General features: G+C 42.6%; 1 protein-coding gene across 4 annotated transcripts in view; it reads right to left on the bottom strand.

Moving 5' to 3' along the window:
- Positions 1 to 17098, bottom strand: part of ltbp1 (latent transforming growth factor beta binding protein 1) — a 213669-nt gene that overhangs the window by 37697 nt on the left and 158874 nt on the right. For 2 of the 4 annotated variants that reach the window (XM_049601156.1, XM_049601160.1), the window contains 5 exons: positions 13285 to 13307; positions 12695 to 12797; positions 4922 to 5008; positions 3224 to 3349; positions 2917 to 3042 (listed from right to left, as the gene is read on the bottom strand). In XM_049601156.1, coding sequence (XP_049457113.1) covers positions 2917 to 3042; positions 3224 to 3349; positions 4922 to 5008; positions 12695 to 12797; positions 13285 to 13307 — 465 coding nt within the window. The remainder of the gene's footprint in view (positions 1 to 2916; positions 3043 to 3223; positions 3350 to 4921; positions 5009 to 12694; positions 12798 to 13284; positions 13308 to 17098) is intronic. The other 2 variants (XM_049601157.1, XM_049601158.1) reach the window with 2 other exon arrangements.

The raw sequence follows: 17098 nt of genomic DNA, 5'->3' as shown, positions 1-17098 counted from the left end.
ATTAAGGAGAATTATGTATATATGTATATATTGATATATTTAATGACTATATTTAATTTAATATATTTTTTAGAATGAACATGATTGTTATAACACCAGCACTGGACAACAAGAACTACATTCACGAAAGGCAAAAGCAAGATCTGGAACTACTTAGATTCACTTCTTACACACACACACACACACACACACACACACACACATCCACACACACGCGCACAGTGAGATGTGACATTTCCCTGAGCTTGGCAGTGTTGTGCAAACATCTGTGCTCTGGGTTATTAACTTCTATAAAGGACTCTGTTGCAAGGCCTAATTATTTCCTCTCTCTCACCACCACCACTCACTTCCACCCCACTGTGGCTTGCCTTGCCTTGCATGGTGTGTCAACAGTCAAATTCCAAAACCTCACAGCTAACCCTGTGTCACATGGGATACAGGATCAGCAAACCACTGAAAGAGGAGAGATGGGCACACCTTTGATTTCCAGAAAAATGTGTTCTGTGGAATGGCTCATTGGTTTTATTGCTTGACTGGCACTGTATTTTATTTTGCATGTGTTGCCGGGGCTGATTTTTGTATGTGTTGATGGCTAGACATTATGAACATTATGAGATTAGGATATAATCTAACTATTCCAAGAATGGTGTGATCAATGTTAAGTTCAAATAACTGAAACTGGAGACCACTTCTAGATAAGGTGGATACACAGTGACACTGAGTTTTAAGTACAACTCAAAAAGAAGCATCATGTCACAAAAACATTTCTATAGTGAGCTCCCTTTGGATGCACGACTGCACTGTAATGAATCTTTTTATCTCCAGTATGCTGTTGCAATGTTTCTAGTTTTCTAAAAATCAGTTTTCAAATGTTAGGTCATAACATTTTACATGTTGTTGCTGTCTGTTGATAACCAAGCAACTCCAAAATGTCAACTTCTCAGGAAGAAGACAAGCAAGGTGAACTTAACCGCCATGAAGTTTGATGTTGTTTAAGAGGATTTGAAAGAGTTTCATGACACAGTGGCTGTGTCATTTTCTAAATTAATGAAATGAGAATTAACATTTATTTCTCCATAATACACAATATTGCAAAGTGAAGTACTAAAATTGTATTCCTGGAAAGAACCATTTTCAGCTGAAGAAACCATTTGAAAATGGTTCATTATTGAAACAGAGAGAACACAGTTCTTTAAAGTTCTTCAAAGAGCTAGAAATGATTTGCCTTAAATAAACATCAAAATGGTTCTTTGAGGCACCTTTGTGGGTTCTTTAAAGAACTATTTAAGGAAATAGTTCTTTACAGGAGCCTAATCTTTAAGGTTTTTTTGTGGAACCATAAATGGTTCTTCTATGGCATCGCCGTTATCCCTTTGCCGCCAAATGGTTCCATTCCAGTTCCTACACCTAATTTTGAGCCGTTCAGAACAAAAATAAAATGGTTAAGAACCTGAAAAGTTGGTTCCCAGCTGGAACCAAAAACAGCAGGTTTTCCTTGCCTTTACTATGCCCTGATGTGTGAACTGTGATGACATCAGTGGGTGTGTCATATTTTACAGCGTGTAAAGAGAGGATGAAGCAGACAAAGATGGAGAATTCAAGTGAGAAATGGCCAGGAAAAAGGGAGCGTGCAGTGATCTCATTAATAGTTGGTCCATGCTTGTTTTTTGATTAAAAACAAATATCTGTAGTGACAGAAAAAAAGATCTCAGGTAGTCACCTTAATCAGCAATTTTGCTACTAGTGCTCACTTCTGTGGTGCATTGTACAACACCCTACGTTGATGACACATCCTTGCCTACAATGATTACGCACTACACTGGTGAAAACGAGGGCTGGTTTGCTAGATAGCACCAGAGTTCCAAGAACCGTGAATGGAAGTGATTCAAGAACCAGAGCTTATCTGGTGGAACAGGGGTATCTGAAAACCAATTTTCAGTTCCCATTAGCACCTTTATTTTTCTGTGTGATAAACCTGACACTTTGACTAAATGGTGGTTTTCAGCTTTCAAAATTAAGCAATTTAACTTCATATAATAATAGCACCAGTGCAGACAGGATCCGGAATCAAATATGCAAGTCTGCAAAGTCTGGTTGGTTGACTGCACCAGAGTGTAATGACTCTTTTTAGGATTCGAAATTATGTCTAAAAACTCCTTCCCCTCCTGAGCCTATTTTTGTATTGATCTTATTAATAGATACCTTGGTTGTATATCCACATCCATATAAACCTCTCAAAGCAGTTATAAGCTGATCCCTCATCCTCCGCAGCTGGGGAGAGGAGATTTTATTGCAGCTCTGGAGAAACAACAGTCAGGCCTGTTTGCCCTCACAGCCCTAATTCAGTATCATTTTGGTGGGTGGGGAAAGCTGCGTTGAAATGGCAGGAAACCACGTAATGACAGAGTGCCTCAAATTTATATCCCAATAAGGGGGACGAAGCAAGGAGGAGGGTGGTGTAGACGCTGGTAACAGCTGGTCTCTGGTCTTGTCCAAAATTCATGTGCCATATAATACTATTAGTATGCACTTGTTAGTGTGCAGAGTTTACGTTTAACCTGTTGTGTAGTACCCAATAATGTAACAAGTTCCTAAAAATGTAATATTTGTACTTGACCTGATCAACAATGTAATAAAATCCAATAATGTAATAATTTAACAAGCAGGGTAATAAAATGTCTTGATTGATATTGATTTTCACCAATATAAAACCTTTCAGGTGGGTCATTTGGTGACAAAACCTACATTTCCTGTGAAAACAAGTTTATTTTGAAAAGACATTATGTACGTGATGCAGAATTTGACATGCTGACACTGGGGCGTTTAAAATTGATGCTAGAGGGGTACCTGGAGAGTCATTGTTTATATCATAAGGCCACTGACCAAGCTGCCATATTTAGAGTTAAGAGTACGTACCAACACAACTTGTTCCCTCTTCGCTGACGAGGAACCCCTGCAGACACACACACAGAAAACTGCCCTCTGTGTTCTTGCAGCGACCACCAGAACACAAAGATGGGCTTTCCAAACACTCATCCAGATCTGGACACACAGCAGAGCACACAACATAAGATGAGATTCGTATACAATTAAACTGAACAGATGTAGCTTAAGTTACTAGCATTCATATTTGTCACTTAATTGTAAATAATATATATTAAAAGAAATACTAAAGTTATGGATGAGGGAAAACAGACTTCGACCACTGGACTGGACTCCTCACCTACACAGGTGGTGTGGGCGTCATCCAGGCGGAAGCCCTCATTACAGTGGCAGGTGTAACCCTCAGCTGTGTTGTAACAAATCCCAGGACCACAAATATAAGGGTTGATCTGGCACTCATCCACCTCTAGGCCAGAAAAGAGAGAGAGGAGAGTATTAATACAGCAGCAGTTCTACAATTAATAATGGGTACCACAAAATACTAGAAAAAGCCACGAGGAAGCAAAACACACCATTAATGGACCACTAGTTAAGTGCTTAATAGAAAAGCACCACAAATTTACTACGTGTATCACAGAGCAGCCTCAAGGAGTTGACTGCAGGGAGAGTGACTACAATGCAATTAACTGAACAGAACAAAATGAATGTGATTCCTTAGTTTCACTTATGCATTTTTTTTATTGACATAATGCCAACCAATTGTTTTGTTTCCCTTCAAATTAAGATGATTTCTTTACAGCAATTCATAAAGATAATCTCACCAAAGATTAACTCATCTTGTTCTCGACACTTTGCATACATCTTACAGGGTTTGCTACACATTTATTTATTTGTGGCAACCAGCCACAATAACACCATTTGCAGCCACAAATAGATTTTTTATAGTTTCTGGGGCTGGACCTTTCATTAGAAGCACAATTCGAATTAGGGCTGTGAAATTCTGATTGGTTGGTCGACTGATTGGTCTTTGTGCTCTTGATCGGCCAAATTCTCATTGGTGGGACAATTGCTGCTGTTACTTTAATAAGGCTGTGTGTCCACCAAAGCGTTTCTTTACACAAATGAAAAACAATAGCTGTTGTTGCTCAGCGCTTGTATTTGTCCTCTGTGATGATTGAGTCTTTGCTGTGTTTTGTCCTGCCCCTCCTCCACTGTGATTGGATGGCTGGTGACAGTGACAAGCCCAGCATTTTACCCAAAGTTAAACATTTTTCAACTCTCATTCTTAATCGGAAAATGGATACATAATCATGGAACACATTCAGTGTCAGATTTATCATTATAAATTGATTTTACCAAGTCTCCAAAAAGTCAGATCAAGGCTGGATTACAAAGATTCTGAAAGGGATACAATCACACCAGAGCCCTTGTTGGAGTGGCACAATGACTAACGTTAGCTTTTGGGCTAAAAATAGTAAGTCTCTCTCGCATGCAGGATAGAGAGATATTTGACATTAGTAACATTATGTTGTATATGACACTGTCAACCCCAAAGTTAACTTCTAAAGTGTTCAGTATGTCAGCTTTTTCTGGTTTACTGGTGCTTAACAATTTGAGACAGACTCACGCAAGCAGGTCAGGTCAAAAAGCCTTAAATGTGTGCAGTTTATTTTCTGACTATACTACGTCGGAGATCACACAGTGGAGAAGGTCAGGTATGTACCATGGATAGTTCTATTAGCAACCTGTCAGCTATGCTTCACCTGTTCACTAACTTAGAATAGAGGTCTCAGAACAGATGAGAATGTACTTCACCTGAAGTAGAAGAGAAGAAAAGAGAAGAGGCAAGGCAAGGCAAGGCAAGGCAAGGCAAGGCAAGGCAAGGCAGGGCGAGATGAGACGAGACGAGACGAGATGAGACAAGGAAAGGAAAGGAAAGGAAAGGAAAGGAAAGGAAAAAAGAAAATGATGGTCAGTGAAAAGAAAAGAAAAGAAAAAAGAAAAGAAAAGAAAAGAAAAGAACATGATTTAGTCTTACCGGCTGACTGGGTGGGAGCGATGTCCTGGCCTGCATTAGAAGGGAGGATCTCGACTGGGGCAGGTGGAGAGCTCCTCTCAACAACCTCTACTCAATCAAGAAATACAAATGAAAATACATAATTCCATACACTTTATATCTATTTAAGTCAACATATGTTTTTTCAACCAAACATGACAGTTCTTTTTTTGTACTTTTTTTGATATTTTTTTATGGGCCAAGGCAAAGTCTAAAGAGATGAGTTTTCAATCTGCAGAGAACGATGTGTAGAGCCGCCCTCTGCTGAGTTCTGTTTCCTTTGAAAAAGTAATTACAAGCTTTCATCTTTTCACTTTGCACATAAGTCATTCAATATTCTCAACTATGTTTGTGCAGCCTATATTCTCCACAAACATGAAAATTCCACTGTTTGTTACAAATAAATGCATCACTTCATTTTCTTCTACCTGTTTATGTAACACTTGAATGGATGACTTTCACTGTACCATTGTTCTTCTCACTGTGACCATCAGTTCTCACCTCTCTCAGAAAGCTAATAATGTGGCTTTTTCAGTGGGACTGGTGATGCCATTACTCATCTTTTTCAGACTTAATGTGGTGAACAAAAGGTCAGGCTGGTGTGTAACCAAAATTATTCATATTTATAGTCATACTCTCAGGATGTCAAACATCCCTGCCAAATTTTGTGGCAATCTAATGAGGAGTGGCTGAAATACCTTTCTCTGTATAAAAATGAACAGACAGACAGATGACAGACAAATTGACAAATTCACCATCCATAGCCTTCACTGGCAGCATGGCAAAATGTTTCAATAAGCAGTGGTTTTGTGAATGAAAATGCACTAATAATGACATAGAGATTGACCAGATGCTTTCAGAGGAAGGCTACAGGTATGCAAACAAGAGTACTTCAGTACTGTGCAAAAGGGCAAATCTGAACATTCAGCTTGTTTAACCTCTAAGCAGAGTAGAAGACCTCAGTACCACCACTAGCAGCTCTCAAGAGTAATGTGAGGCTGCAGAGGGCAGATAAGCACTGAAAGTGAGACTGTCAAAACAATGGAGGAAAAAGACATCGGTTTGACAGATCTTGAGTTGTGGTGGGATATGTTGATGAGAGGGTTTAAATTTGGTATATGAATGAATGCAAGGTTTCAACTTGGTTTGTGTTAAAGGAACACTGTGTACGGTTTAGTGGCATTAAGTGAAAAGAATTGCAGATTGCAACCAGCTGAAACTTCTCCCATGTGCCAAGTGTGAACCCTCAGATAGGATTCCTACAGTGTCCATTGTTCAGGAGGTTTTTAACGAGAGCTGAATTATTCCTTTAAAAAAAAACAAAAAATGGATCACATGATTTTAAACCGGTAAAAACACTGATTAAAGCAGTTTCATGTTACAAATCACTCTTTACAATGTACATGACATTAGAGAAAATCAAGTTATTGTGTTAATCTGACTAAAACCAGACTTTTGAAATACATGTAAACATGTTAGTCCGTGTGAAATCGTACTAAGTTAAATTTCTCATAGTTGGACTAACATACCCAGATAATGTGATTGAGAGTCAAATTACTCCTGCATGGTAAATGGTAAATGGACCTGCATTTGTATAGCGCCTTTCTTGTTATCCAACCACTCAAAGCACTTTTTACAGTCACATTCACCCATTCACTCACACATTCATACACTGGTGGCCGAGGCTACTATACAACCGTCGGCGTCTGTGTCCTTCCGTCAGCCGCTCTGTCTAAAACACAACTTTTTCCCAATTTTTGCCATGATTTTGGCTTTATTCTAACATACATTTTTGAGAACTGTTAGATTTTAACCTTATGTTACATCGAGTGAGGAAGTGATAGCCATCCGGCACCGATTTCACTTGTTCTACGAGTCGCTGCGTAAACAACAGCTGACTGCCTCTTGACAGCGTGGGAGAAACACGGAAACTTACCTGAACCCTTCCCCAGCAGCGGGCCCATTGTTCTGGGCCCTTGGCGGTAAGTTTCCAATCCTGGATTATATTCTCCTGTATCATCCACTCTCTGCTCTATCCAAACCCACCCTCCTCCTATTGATCTGTGACTACAAAATGCTGCAGACTTCTCTGGAGTCCCCCCACGCCACCTGATCTGCTCCCATGGGTCCACTTACCTCACCCCATGACTGTGACAGCTGCCTCCACAAGACCCAGATCATCGCTGAATTGGAGCAACGTATCTCCAATCTATACTGGATCCGGAATGAAGAAGATCGCCTTGATTCCGTGGTTACCATAGGCGCCATAGGCAACACCTGTCCTCCTGCAAACCCAGCGGATCTGGACTCCACTGTCCCAGAGCCTGGTACCGGATCCTCCCCACAAGTTGTCATCAATTCTGCTGGCTCATCCCCGGCTGAGCAGCCAGTCCCGGCTCCTGATGATGTCGCCTCAGCCTTACCTATGCCGGCCCCCTCAGTTCCAGCTCCACATCCCCCCGCTGAGGACCCATAGCTGCTGCTGGGGGCTAAGCCAAAATGGGCTTCAAGGAGTGCAAAGGCTACTTTCACTTTTAGTCCAAATCTGAAGCTCAGAGCTAACACCTCCACCCCCAACACAGAGCCATGGTCCAGGGTAAATGGAAAATGTCGAGGAAGGTCAAACCCACTACCTTCCCCACCTTTTGAGCTCCAAGTGGAAAACAGATTTAACATCCTGAGTGTCAAGGAATTCCCTCCACTGAAATCTGACTTCTCTCCTCCTGCCGACCCTGTGAATGCTTTGCTGCCAGGGGCCCAGGGGGTCTGTGGACCTGCTCCGGGACCATTGGTCAGGTTCTTGACCTCCTCCTGCTCTCAGAGGGAGGGTGGTCTTCCCTGCCTTGGCGGGACAAGTGAGCCCCCAGCCACAGCTGTGTCCTCGCCACACATCCCACCGACACATCCCTCAGAGCAGAGGTGCTCGCCTCCTCGTCCTTGTCCCTTATTCCCTCCAACCACTGCAATCATGGGTGACTCCATTACGAGGAATATTCATTTTTGTTAACGCTAGCACTCACTCTTTTTCAGGAGCAACAGTCACAAAAATCAAAGACAAACTCCTGGATTTACTGCGCTCTTTTCCGGACTCCATGAAAACGCGTCATTGTGCACGTCAGTACCAACAATGTTGTCCGAGGTCACACCGAACTGCTGAAGAATGACTTTAACAGTCTGTTCTCCACATTAAAGGCCCGTGGGAAGTCAATTTTCATCAGTGGACCCCTTCCCACACTTGGCTGCGGCACAGGGCAATTCTCAAGACTCCTCTCTCTCCACTCCTGGCTCTGTGCCGCCTGCAGTTTGCACAGTTTTAACTTTATCAATAATTTTAACTTATTTTGGAATTGCCCCTCCCTCTACAGGCATGATGGACTGCACCTGAGTAAATTAGGTAGCCTCATGCTAGCAGCCAACATAGCGCACACTGTACACACCACGGAAAACACACGTCCGTGACTGTTTACATGCCACACCCCCTCCTCAGTGCATTCCTCTTCTTCCTCTATGGATCATTCTGCGAGCACTGGCTCCCACAACCTCTCCCCCTACAGGTTCCAACTGCAACTGCCACTAACCACTACAGTCAGCTCCAGGTCAAATCCCAAACATCCTACAGTTCCCAGCCCTTCACACTATGTTTCCACCGATTATGTTCTCCCTCCCAAAAACATTCCTGTAATCATCACTGAAAGACCCCACTCAATCAAGCCTCACTTTGCACACAGACATGCCCAGAATTTACTATGCATTACTATTCCTCAGTCCTCTCAAACCGTCCAAAAGCAACATCATCTGAAACTGGCTCTATTCAACACGATCTCAGAACAACAAAAGCCTCATCCTGAATGAATTCATCACTGACAATAACCTGGATTTTCTTTGCATCACTGAAATATGGCACAAACCCCTGGACTATTTTTCACTTAATCAGACCACACCCACCAGATTCACATACACTGACAAACCTCGCCCTGAAGGCCACGGAGGTGGGGTTGCTGCTATTCATTGGAAGGACATCAAAATAACCACCATTTCCATCCCTGTAGTTAACTCATTTCAACATCTTGTCCTCAAACTCTCTGGTCCGACTCCCCTGGTCTCTGCCATCATCCTGATGTTTTGGTCCGGGAGGTCCAAGCTCGCAGTGTCTGAATATACGCAACTGCGAGCAGACCTCCACGGGCTGATGATGCAAAGGTAGCCTGGGAGGAGGTCACCACAACTGTAAATCAATGTTGCGTTTCTCTCGTGCGCGCGCTCTCTCTTTCTCTCTCGCAGTCTCACTCTGTTTCTTTTCTTTTGACTTTTCTAAGATGACAGATGCTGAATATATACTCCCTATCTGATGCTGTGGCTGTTTGTGGTTGGCTGAGAGGGATGTGAACGCATTAGTTTGCAGCTGTGTTAATCAAATCAAGTCGGGTTTCCCTTACACGTGCCAAACGGTGCCAATCCCCTTTGATCTGACATCAGATGTGACGGGACAGTCGATATAGAGATACATTTATGTGCTGATTGCAGATAGTTGCATTGAATAGTGGTTTTTGTGGGTATTTAATGTGCCTGACATTCTGGAAACCTGCCTGTGAGGTTTTGGTGATGTGTGCGCACTGCCCGCTGGTCAGCCAAACTTACGCTACACTGGCTGCACTCCGCCTGTGCTGCCAGTAGACCTGGTTTCAGCTGGCGAGCTTTTAGCGCACCTTCGGTGAAACCTTTTGGCACAAAACTGTCACTGCACCAAGCTGGATCTGTCGACACCTCCCCCTGCTGTGCCGCCACACCCATCTCAGCGCACCTCGGTCTGCCAAACTACCAAACTGAGCGCGCCTCGGGTTGCGCTGCTCGAAACTAGCTCTGCGTGGGGTTCGCCACCCTGCGCCGCGCCGGGAAACTAGTTAACTTGTTAACATGTTAACTTCCCCACTTACTCACATGGACACATCCTGGATCTGGTCTGCTCAACTGGTCTAACATTACACCACCTTTCCAGCATCAACATCCATATCTCTGACCACCTGGCAATCACTATGGATATTAATATCCACATCCCCACTCCTAAAGTAAAATGCACAATATCCTTCAGAAATCTCAAATCCATCACTCCCTAAGATCTCTGAGCCTCACTCACCAGCATAATATCTACCTCCCCTCCCCCATTCTCCAACGACCCCACTGACCTTGTCCAACAATAAACAAACTTCTCAAACTCATCGACAACACCTCCACATCCTTCGCAGTCAACAAGTGCAACTCATTCTTGTCATTGTTCCAAACAAAAATGAACACCATCTACAGCAACCTGACCACCTCCCCTCCCTTCCCAACCCCTCCACCTGCTCTTCCCCCCACCTCCGTTCCGCCACTGTCATACTTCCCCCCACTGACCCCTCTGAACCTCACAAAAGTCACTACAGGTATGAGTAACTCTATATCAGTTTACGACCCAATCCCTTCCTCACTTGTTAAGTCCTGTCTCCCTTCTATCTCCCCACTCATCTCCAGAATTATCAATGCCTCCCTCAGCTCCGGCTTAGTCCCAGATCCTCTGAAACTCGCCACTGTCGCCCCTATCCTCAAAAAACCCGACTCAATCCTGACATCATGACCAACTTCCGGCCCATCTCCAACCTTCCCTTTCTGTGAAAAATCCTGAAGCACATTGTTGCCACTCACCTCAAAACCCACCTCACCTCCAACGACCTATTTGAGACGTTTCAATCTGGATTCAACGCAGCACTGAAACAGCTCTTCTCAAAGTCACCAACGACCTCCTCCTCTCCGCCGACCCTGGTCACCTCAACATCCTCATCATGCTTGACCTTACTCCTGCGTTTGACACGATTAACCACTCCACCCTCCTCTCCCGTCTTAAAACCTGTTACAACATCACTGGCACAGCTATCTCCTGGTTCAGATCATATCTCTCCAACAGACAACAATTCATCCATATCAATAACTGCACCTCCTCCACCGCTCCTCTGTCCCAAGGTGTCACCCAGGGTTCTGTGCTTGGTACCCTCCTTTTCATCCTCCCGCTTCGTAACATCATCTGCCAATATGGCCTCCATTTCCACTGCTATGCCGACGACATCCTAAATCAACATCGCTACCAAATCCATCACTACAGCAATCTGCTCCACACTTGAAAATTGCCTCAGTGAAATAAAATCCTGGATGTAAACTAACTTTCTACAACTCAACTGTAACAAATCAGACATGATTATAATTGGCCCCATTTCCCTTACTAAAACCATCCATAATTTCAGCCTTAATGTTGCAAATTCTACACCTTCTCCATCTCCACATCTACGCAACCTCTGAGTCACTTTTGTCAGCAACCTTTCATTTGAACCGCACGTTAATCATATCACCAAAACCGGCACATACTATAACTAGTAGTGCAGTGGTAGATGGGTAGGTTACCCCAGGAGGAAGTGGGTACTCCCCTACATATTCCAATGGCTTTTTGGCTGATAGGTGGGTATACTGAAAACCACTGACTTTAACTATGTAAAGTATTAATAAATGATACAGGCATACAGCACAAATAAGGTTGAACTGGTTCATATTGGTGCTGTATTCTGTTGTCCACTGTGTAATAACTGATTGAAAAAACACATTAATTTGACCAGAAGTTGTGTTGTATGATGGAAATATTTGCTTCTGTTGCATGTTTCCGATGTTTTCTGAGTGTGCCATTGGGAAGCGCTGTTGCCATGAGGGAGTACTTGGTCTGCAATAGTGTTTGGGAGGGTGGAGTCTGTCAAGATTTCCCTGTAGAACACTGCATTGTAACACAATGATCAATGTTATGTACATCACCAGTGCGTGTATGTGTGTGTGTGTGTGTGGTTATTTCCATGAGTGACCCGTATTGTCTTCTTGACCCTTTTGTATTTGACTCCCTGCCATATTTAATGTAATTGGTGGAATCAAATAAAGAATTTGTGTGTGTGTGTGTGTGTGTGTGTGTGTGTGTGTGTGTGTATACTGAAGACATTTGTTCTCGCACAGGTCTAAACTGAAAGTTGCTGGCCAAAATGACACATTTTGTTTACAAAATGCTCTAACACTCATAAAATATAAAAGAAAACATGCAACAAAGGTAAATATTTCCATCATACAACACAAATTAATACTTTTTTTCCATTTAAAAAAAAAAATCATTATGCTTTTATATTTGTTACGCTTTTCTATGGTTTTATCTATTACTGTGGCCAAGAAAGGAATATGTGGAGTTTTGCTAACTCCTACTCCAGAAAATTGGCAGCTCCATCACTAAGAAGCTCCACTGTTATGAAAGCATGATTGTGGCTTGAAATGATAAAACCTTACAAGATGATATACAAATGACATAAATAAATACATCAATTATGAATGAATACATTAATAACTACTTCTACTAATGCCAGTGTAAAAAGATCACAGTGCAGGTGGGCTTTTAAGGACATCAGACTGATCTTGTCAGCAGCAGCTCATCAGCAGTCTGAGCTGCACTTTGTTTTCTTAGCTGTGCTTCCTCACACTGTAGCAAGTAGCACACATTAGCAAGCATTTTCTGTGTATGTGTTTTTCTCACATTTTGGTTATGTTTGCATTCCAATGATACAGCACAACTGGATCTGACAAACTATTATGGAACTTGGCACAGTTTAGGGTGACAAAGTGCTCTGAGCTTGACAGGCTCCGTCTGAGAAGTCCTAAACTGCCCACCGTACCACAAAGTTTAAATGGTAATGAAGCAGACACCTGGGTAGGCTGCCTCGATCTTGACAGTGGATACACCCGGAGATAGCTGGGGCAGGATAGGTTCAACTATTGGCCTATTACTAACCACAGGAATTACCAGCTCCTTCAACGACAAGACACAGACAATAATACCAAATGGACAAGGTCAATAAAGTACCATATGCATGTCTTTTAGTCTATTATTTAAGCTTTGCACACTGCCTCTGTCATGCAATAGCAATACAGGCGTTGTACTGTGAAGCAGATTAGCATTCAGGCTGCATGGCAACTGACTGCAGTTTAAAAACAGGGCAGAAATTAACAGCTCGGCGAGCAAGCCAGAGAGCCAAAATGCCACTTCTGCATAGGCTTATGTTTGGATTTCTTTTTTAGGACAACGTTAAGAATTTTTATCTGTTTTTGGTACTAGTACACAGTAATCAAACACATTGATGATTTACACATTGCTCAGTGCTGACCAGCTTAGAGTCATGCAGCAACATTGCTGACTTCATGCAAAAGTGATTCTGCAACTCCTCTGTGGCTGAAAGGAGTGTCTGTGTGCATGCAAACTGCCTCTGCATTTTCACTCTTTAAAGCGCCCAACCTACCTGATCTGGTGCAGCTGTTGCTACTGACCGCAGGAAAAAAAAGAAACAAACATTTTTCATTTTAAGTTTGTGACATAACACACTTTATGTAACTATGTCAGGCAGTTTACGGAAAGGTAAAATGTATCTACTGCATGTATATCTATGAGGATACGTTAAATAACAGAAACACCTCTCAGTATATAACACAATATAGTTCAACAGCACAACAAACTACATTCTCTAAAATAGTCATACAGTTGCATCATCTCTCTCCCTCTCACCCTCTCTAAAAAGGGTTTCAACAAAAACTTATCATCAGAACCTCCATGAAGGAGGATTCCTTAAAGCATTGTTGTATTAGACTGCATTAGTTTTAGCTACCTAATAAAATGGCAACTGAGTGAATATTGACAGATTTTGCTAATGGCAGTATAATTTATGTGTCTGCTTTGTAAAGCCTGGTCACACCAGAAAGTGGCAGTGGCAGCTGTATGAGGATCGGTTTTGTCCGAATAATATTGATTGGTGGATTATGATAAGTCTTTATAGGTGAGTTTTCAACCCAGTCTCGCTCCAAAGTCACTGAATACCGGCAACTGGTCAGTGACTTCAGGCGACAGACACTGATGAAAAAAGCTGTCCTTTCACGTTGGCATGATACACGGCCAGTCGCCAATATTCTGTAACATCGCCCGATGGTGGTGATATTGACCAACAACATTTGAGCCAGCAGCAGTTGTTGCCAGGTTAAACGGTCTGTGCGGTGAACTAACGAGGCGGAACATAATTGGTGTCACTGCAAACTCTGAATCCATCGCAATGGTTCAGCATATTTACTTATATATAAATGGAAGTCGGAAACGGATATTCGTCTCCTCTGCCCGAATCAAACCGGAATGCCAAAAAATTGGGGGTCTGCCCCCAGGCTGTATCGCCGTCTGCCGGAAGTCAGATGCCGAATATAGCTGATGGGTTCCGAGAATGGGACAAGCGTGGCAGGACAACAATGTACAATAAGTTAAGTTGTTGGAAGTCCGAGTACAGCAGGTAGGAGGGGTGTTGGATGGGTCCAACATCGCCCACTTCCACCTAGGAGGCTTGTGTTCACTTCCTGTATGATTGTAAAGGCAAACCCTGGTCTTATTTCCTAAACCCAACCACGTGAACGTAACCCTGTGAGTTTGTTGTAGAAGGAAAAAAATGATATGGAGAGTCCATAACCAAATGTCAAGTGTGACGAGGTCTGAGTGAGAATGAGAGAATGTGACAGAAATGTTTATCAAACCTGCTGTGGTGGTTGTATCTCAAAATAGTCAGCATCATTTGGAACACAAGAATCATAGCTTAATAACCATATGTATAAGTAAACCACTTAAACATAGCAGTTGTATATACATATATATACACATATATACAGTACAGGCCAAAAGTTTGGACACACCTTCTCATTCAATGCATTTTCTTTATTTTCATGACTATTCACATTGTAGATTCTCACTGAAGGCATCAAAACTATGAATGAACACATGTGGAGTTATGTACTTAACAAAAAAAGGTGAAATAACTGAAAACATGTTTTATATTCTAGTTTCTTCAAAATAGCCACCCTTTGCTCTGATTACTGCTTTGCACACTCTTGGCATTCTCTCCATGAGCTTCAAGAGGTAGTAACCTGAAATGGTTTCCACTTCACAGGTGTGCCTTATCAGGGTTAATTAGTGGAATTTCTTGCTTTATCAATGGGGTTGGGACCATCAGTTGTGTTGTGTAGAAGTCAGGTTAATACACAGCCGACAGCCCTATTGGACAACTGTTAAAATTCATATTATGGCAAGAACCAATCAGCTAACTAAAGAAAAACGAGTGGCCATCATTACTTTAAGAAATGAAGGTCAGTCAGTCCGGAAAATTGCAAAAACTTTAAATGTGTCCCCAAGTGGAGTCGCAAAAACCATCAAGCGCTACAACGTAACTGGCACACATGAGGACCGACCCAGGAAAGGAAGACCAAGAGTCACCTCTGCTTCTGAGGATAAGTTCATCCGAGTCACCAGCCTCAGAAATCGCAAGTTAACAGCAGCTTAGATCAGAGACCAGATGAATGCCACACAGAGTTCTAGCAGCAGACCCATCTCTAGAACAACTGTTAAGAGGAGACTGCGCCAATCAGGCCTTCATGGTCAAATAGCTGCTAGGAAACCACTGCTAAGGAGAGGCAACAAGCAGAAGAGATTTGTTTGGGCCAAGAAACACAAGGAATGGACATTAGACCAGTGGAAATCTGTGCTTTGGTCTGATGAGTCCAAATTTGAGATCTTTGGTTCCAACCGCCGTGTCTTTGTGAGACGCAGAAAAGGTGAACGGATGGATTCCACATGCCTGGTTCCCACTGTGAAGCATGCAGGAGGAGGTGTGATGGTGTGGGGGTGTTTTGCTGGTGACACTGTTGGGGATTTATTCAAAATTGAAGGCACACTGAACCAGCATGGCTACCACAGCATCCTGCAGCGACACGCCATTCCATCCGGTTTGCGTTTAGTTGGACGATCATTTATTTTTCAACAGGACAATGACCCCAAACACACCTCCAGGCTGTGTAAGGGCTATTTGACCAAGAAGGAGAGTGATGGAGTGCTGCGGCAGATGACCTGGCCTCCACAGTCACCGGACCTGAACCCAATCGAGATGGTTTGGGGTGAGCTGGACCGCAGAGTGAAGGCAAAGGGGCCAACAAGTGCTAAACACCTCTGGGAACTCCGTCAAGACTGCTGGAAAACCATTTCAGGTGACTACCTCTTGAAGCTCATGGAGAGAATGCCAAGAGTGTGCAAAGCAGTAATCAGAGCAAAGGGTGGCTATTTTGAAGAAACTAGAATATAAAACATGTTTTCAGTTATTTCACCTTTTTTTGTTAAGTACATAACTCCACATGTGTTCATTCATAGTTTTGATGCCTTCAGTGAGAATCTACAATGTAAATAGTCATGAAAATAAAGAAAAAGCATTGAATGAGAAGGTGTGTCCAAACTTTTGGCCTGTACTATATATATATACACACACACACACACACACATATATATATATATATATTATAAACCATCTGAAGGCCTGCCTGCGGACCATTGGATGGCAAAAAATAATTATTCTTTGAGCACAAGAAAACGCAATAAATTTATGTTAAAACCCTTATTTGCATTAACACCATACCTTCCCCAAAGTAATCCCCTCACTAAATGCAATGGACCTGTTCACAAACCCAGGTTTCTATGTTGTGATAAGGTCAAAAATATTGCAGACCATATTATTAGGTCAAAAAATATAATAACACCAAGGATATAAAAACAATCCCTCCTCTCTTCCGTCCACCCAGTATGGGTTCCTGTAATGCCAAAATGCCAATATGTACTGCTGCCAGGGACCACATTACTATCTGGTGCTATCCAGACACTAATGTACACAGGTTTTGGGTGGTGGATTTCTATCAGATAGTTTCTGAGGCCTGTTCTTTGTGCCTGGAAAACTCTGTTCTCCTCTGCTCCAGAGAAGCTTAGCAGCAATTTGGACCCTGTCTGGCTTTGGCTAAGATGTTGCAAAGTTTCTCCTTACCATGGCAACTGCCAAACTTGCTCTGGATAAGAACAGGGAGGGAGAAGCTCCTCTCCCTCTCTCAGCTAGGTTTATTTCACTCTGTCTGTCCCTCCTCTGAAAGGCCGTGGGCTGGGCTGTGTTTTAAGGGAATGTGAAGTGAGCCAAAGCACTTTAATCCTTGATATCTACAAACAAAAGTTACACGAGGGATGTTAAAGATGTGGGTTCCTCATCATATGCAAGA

This window comes from Epinephelus fuscoguttatus, linkage group LG16 (genome assembly GCF_011397635.1).
Source record: "Epinephelus fuscoguttatus linkage group LG16, E.fuscoguttatus.final_Chr_v1".
Lineage (NCBI taxonomy): Eukaryota > Metazoa > Chordata > Actinopteri > Perciformes > Serranidae > Epinephelus > Epinephelus fuscoguttatus.
Note: the sequence above shows the minus strand (reverse complement) of the source record. Positions and strands in the feature narration are given on the sequence as shown.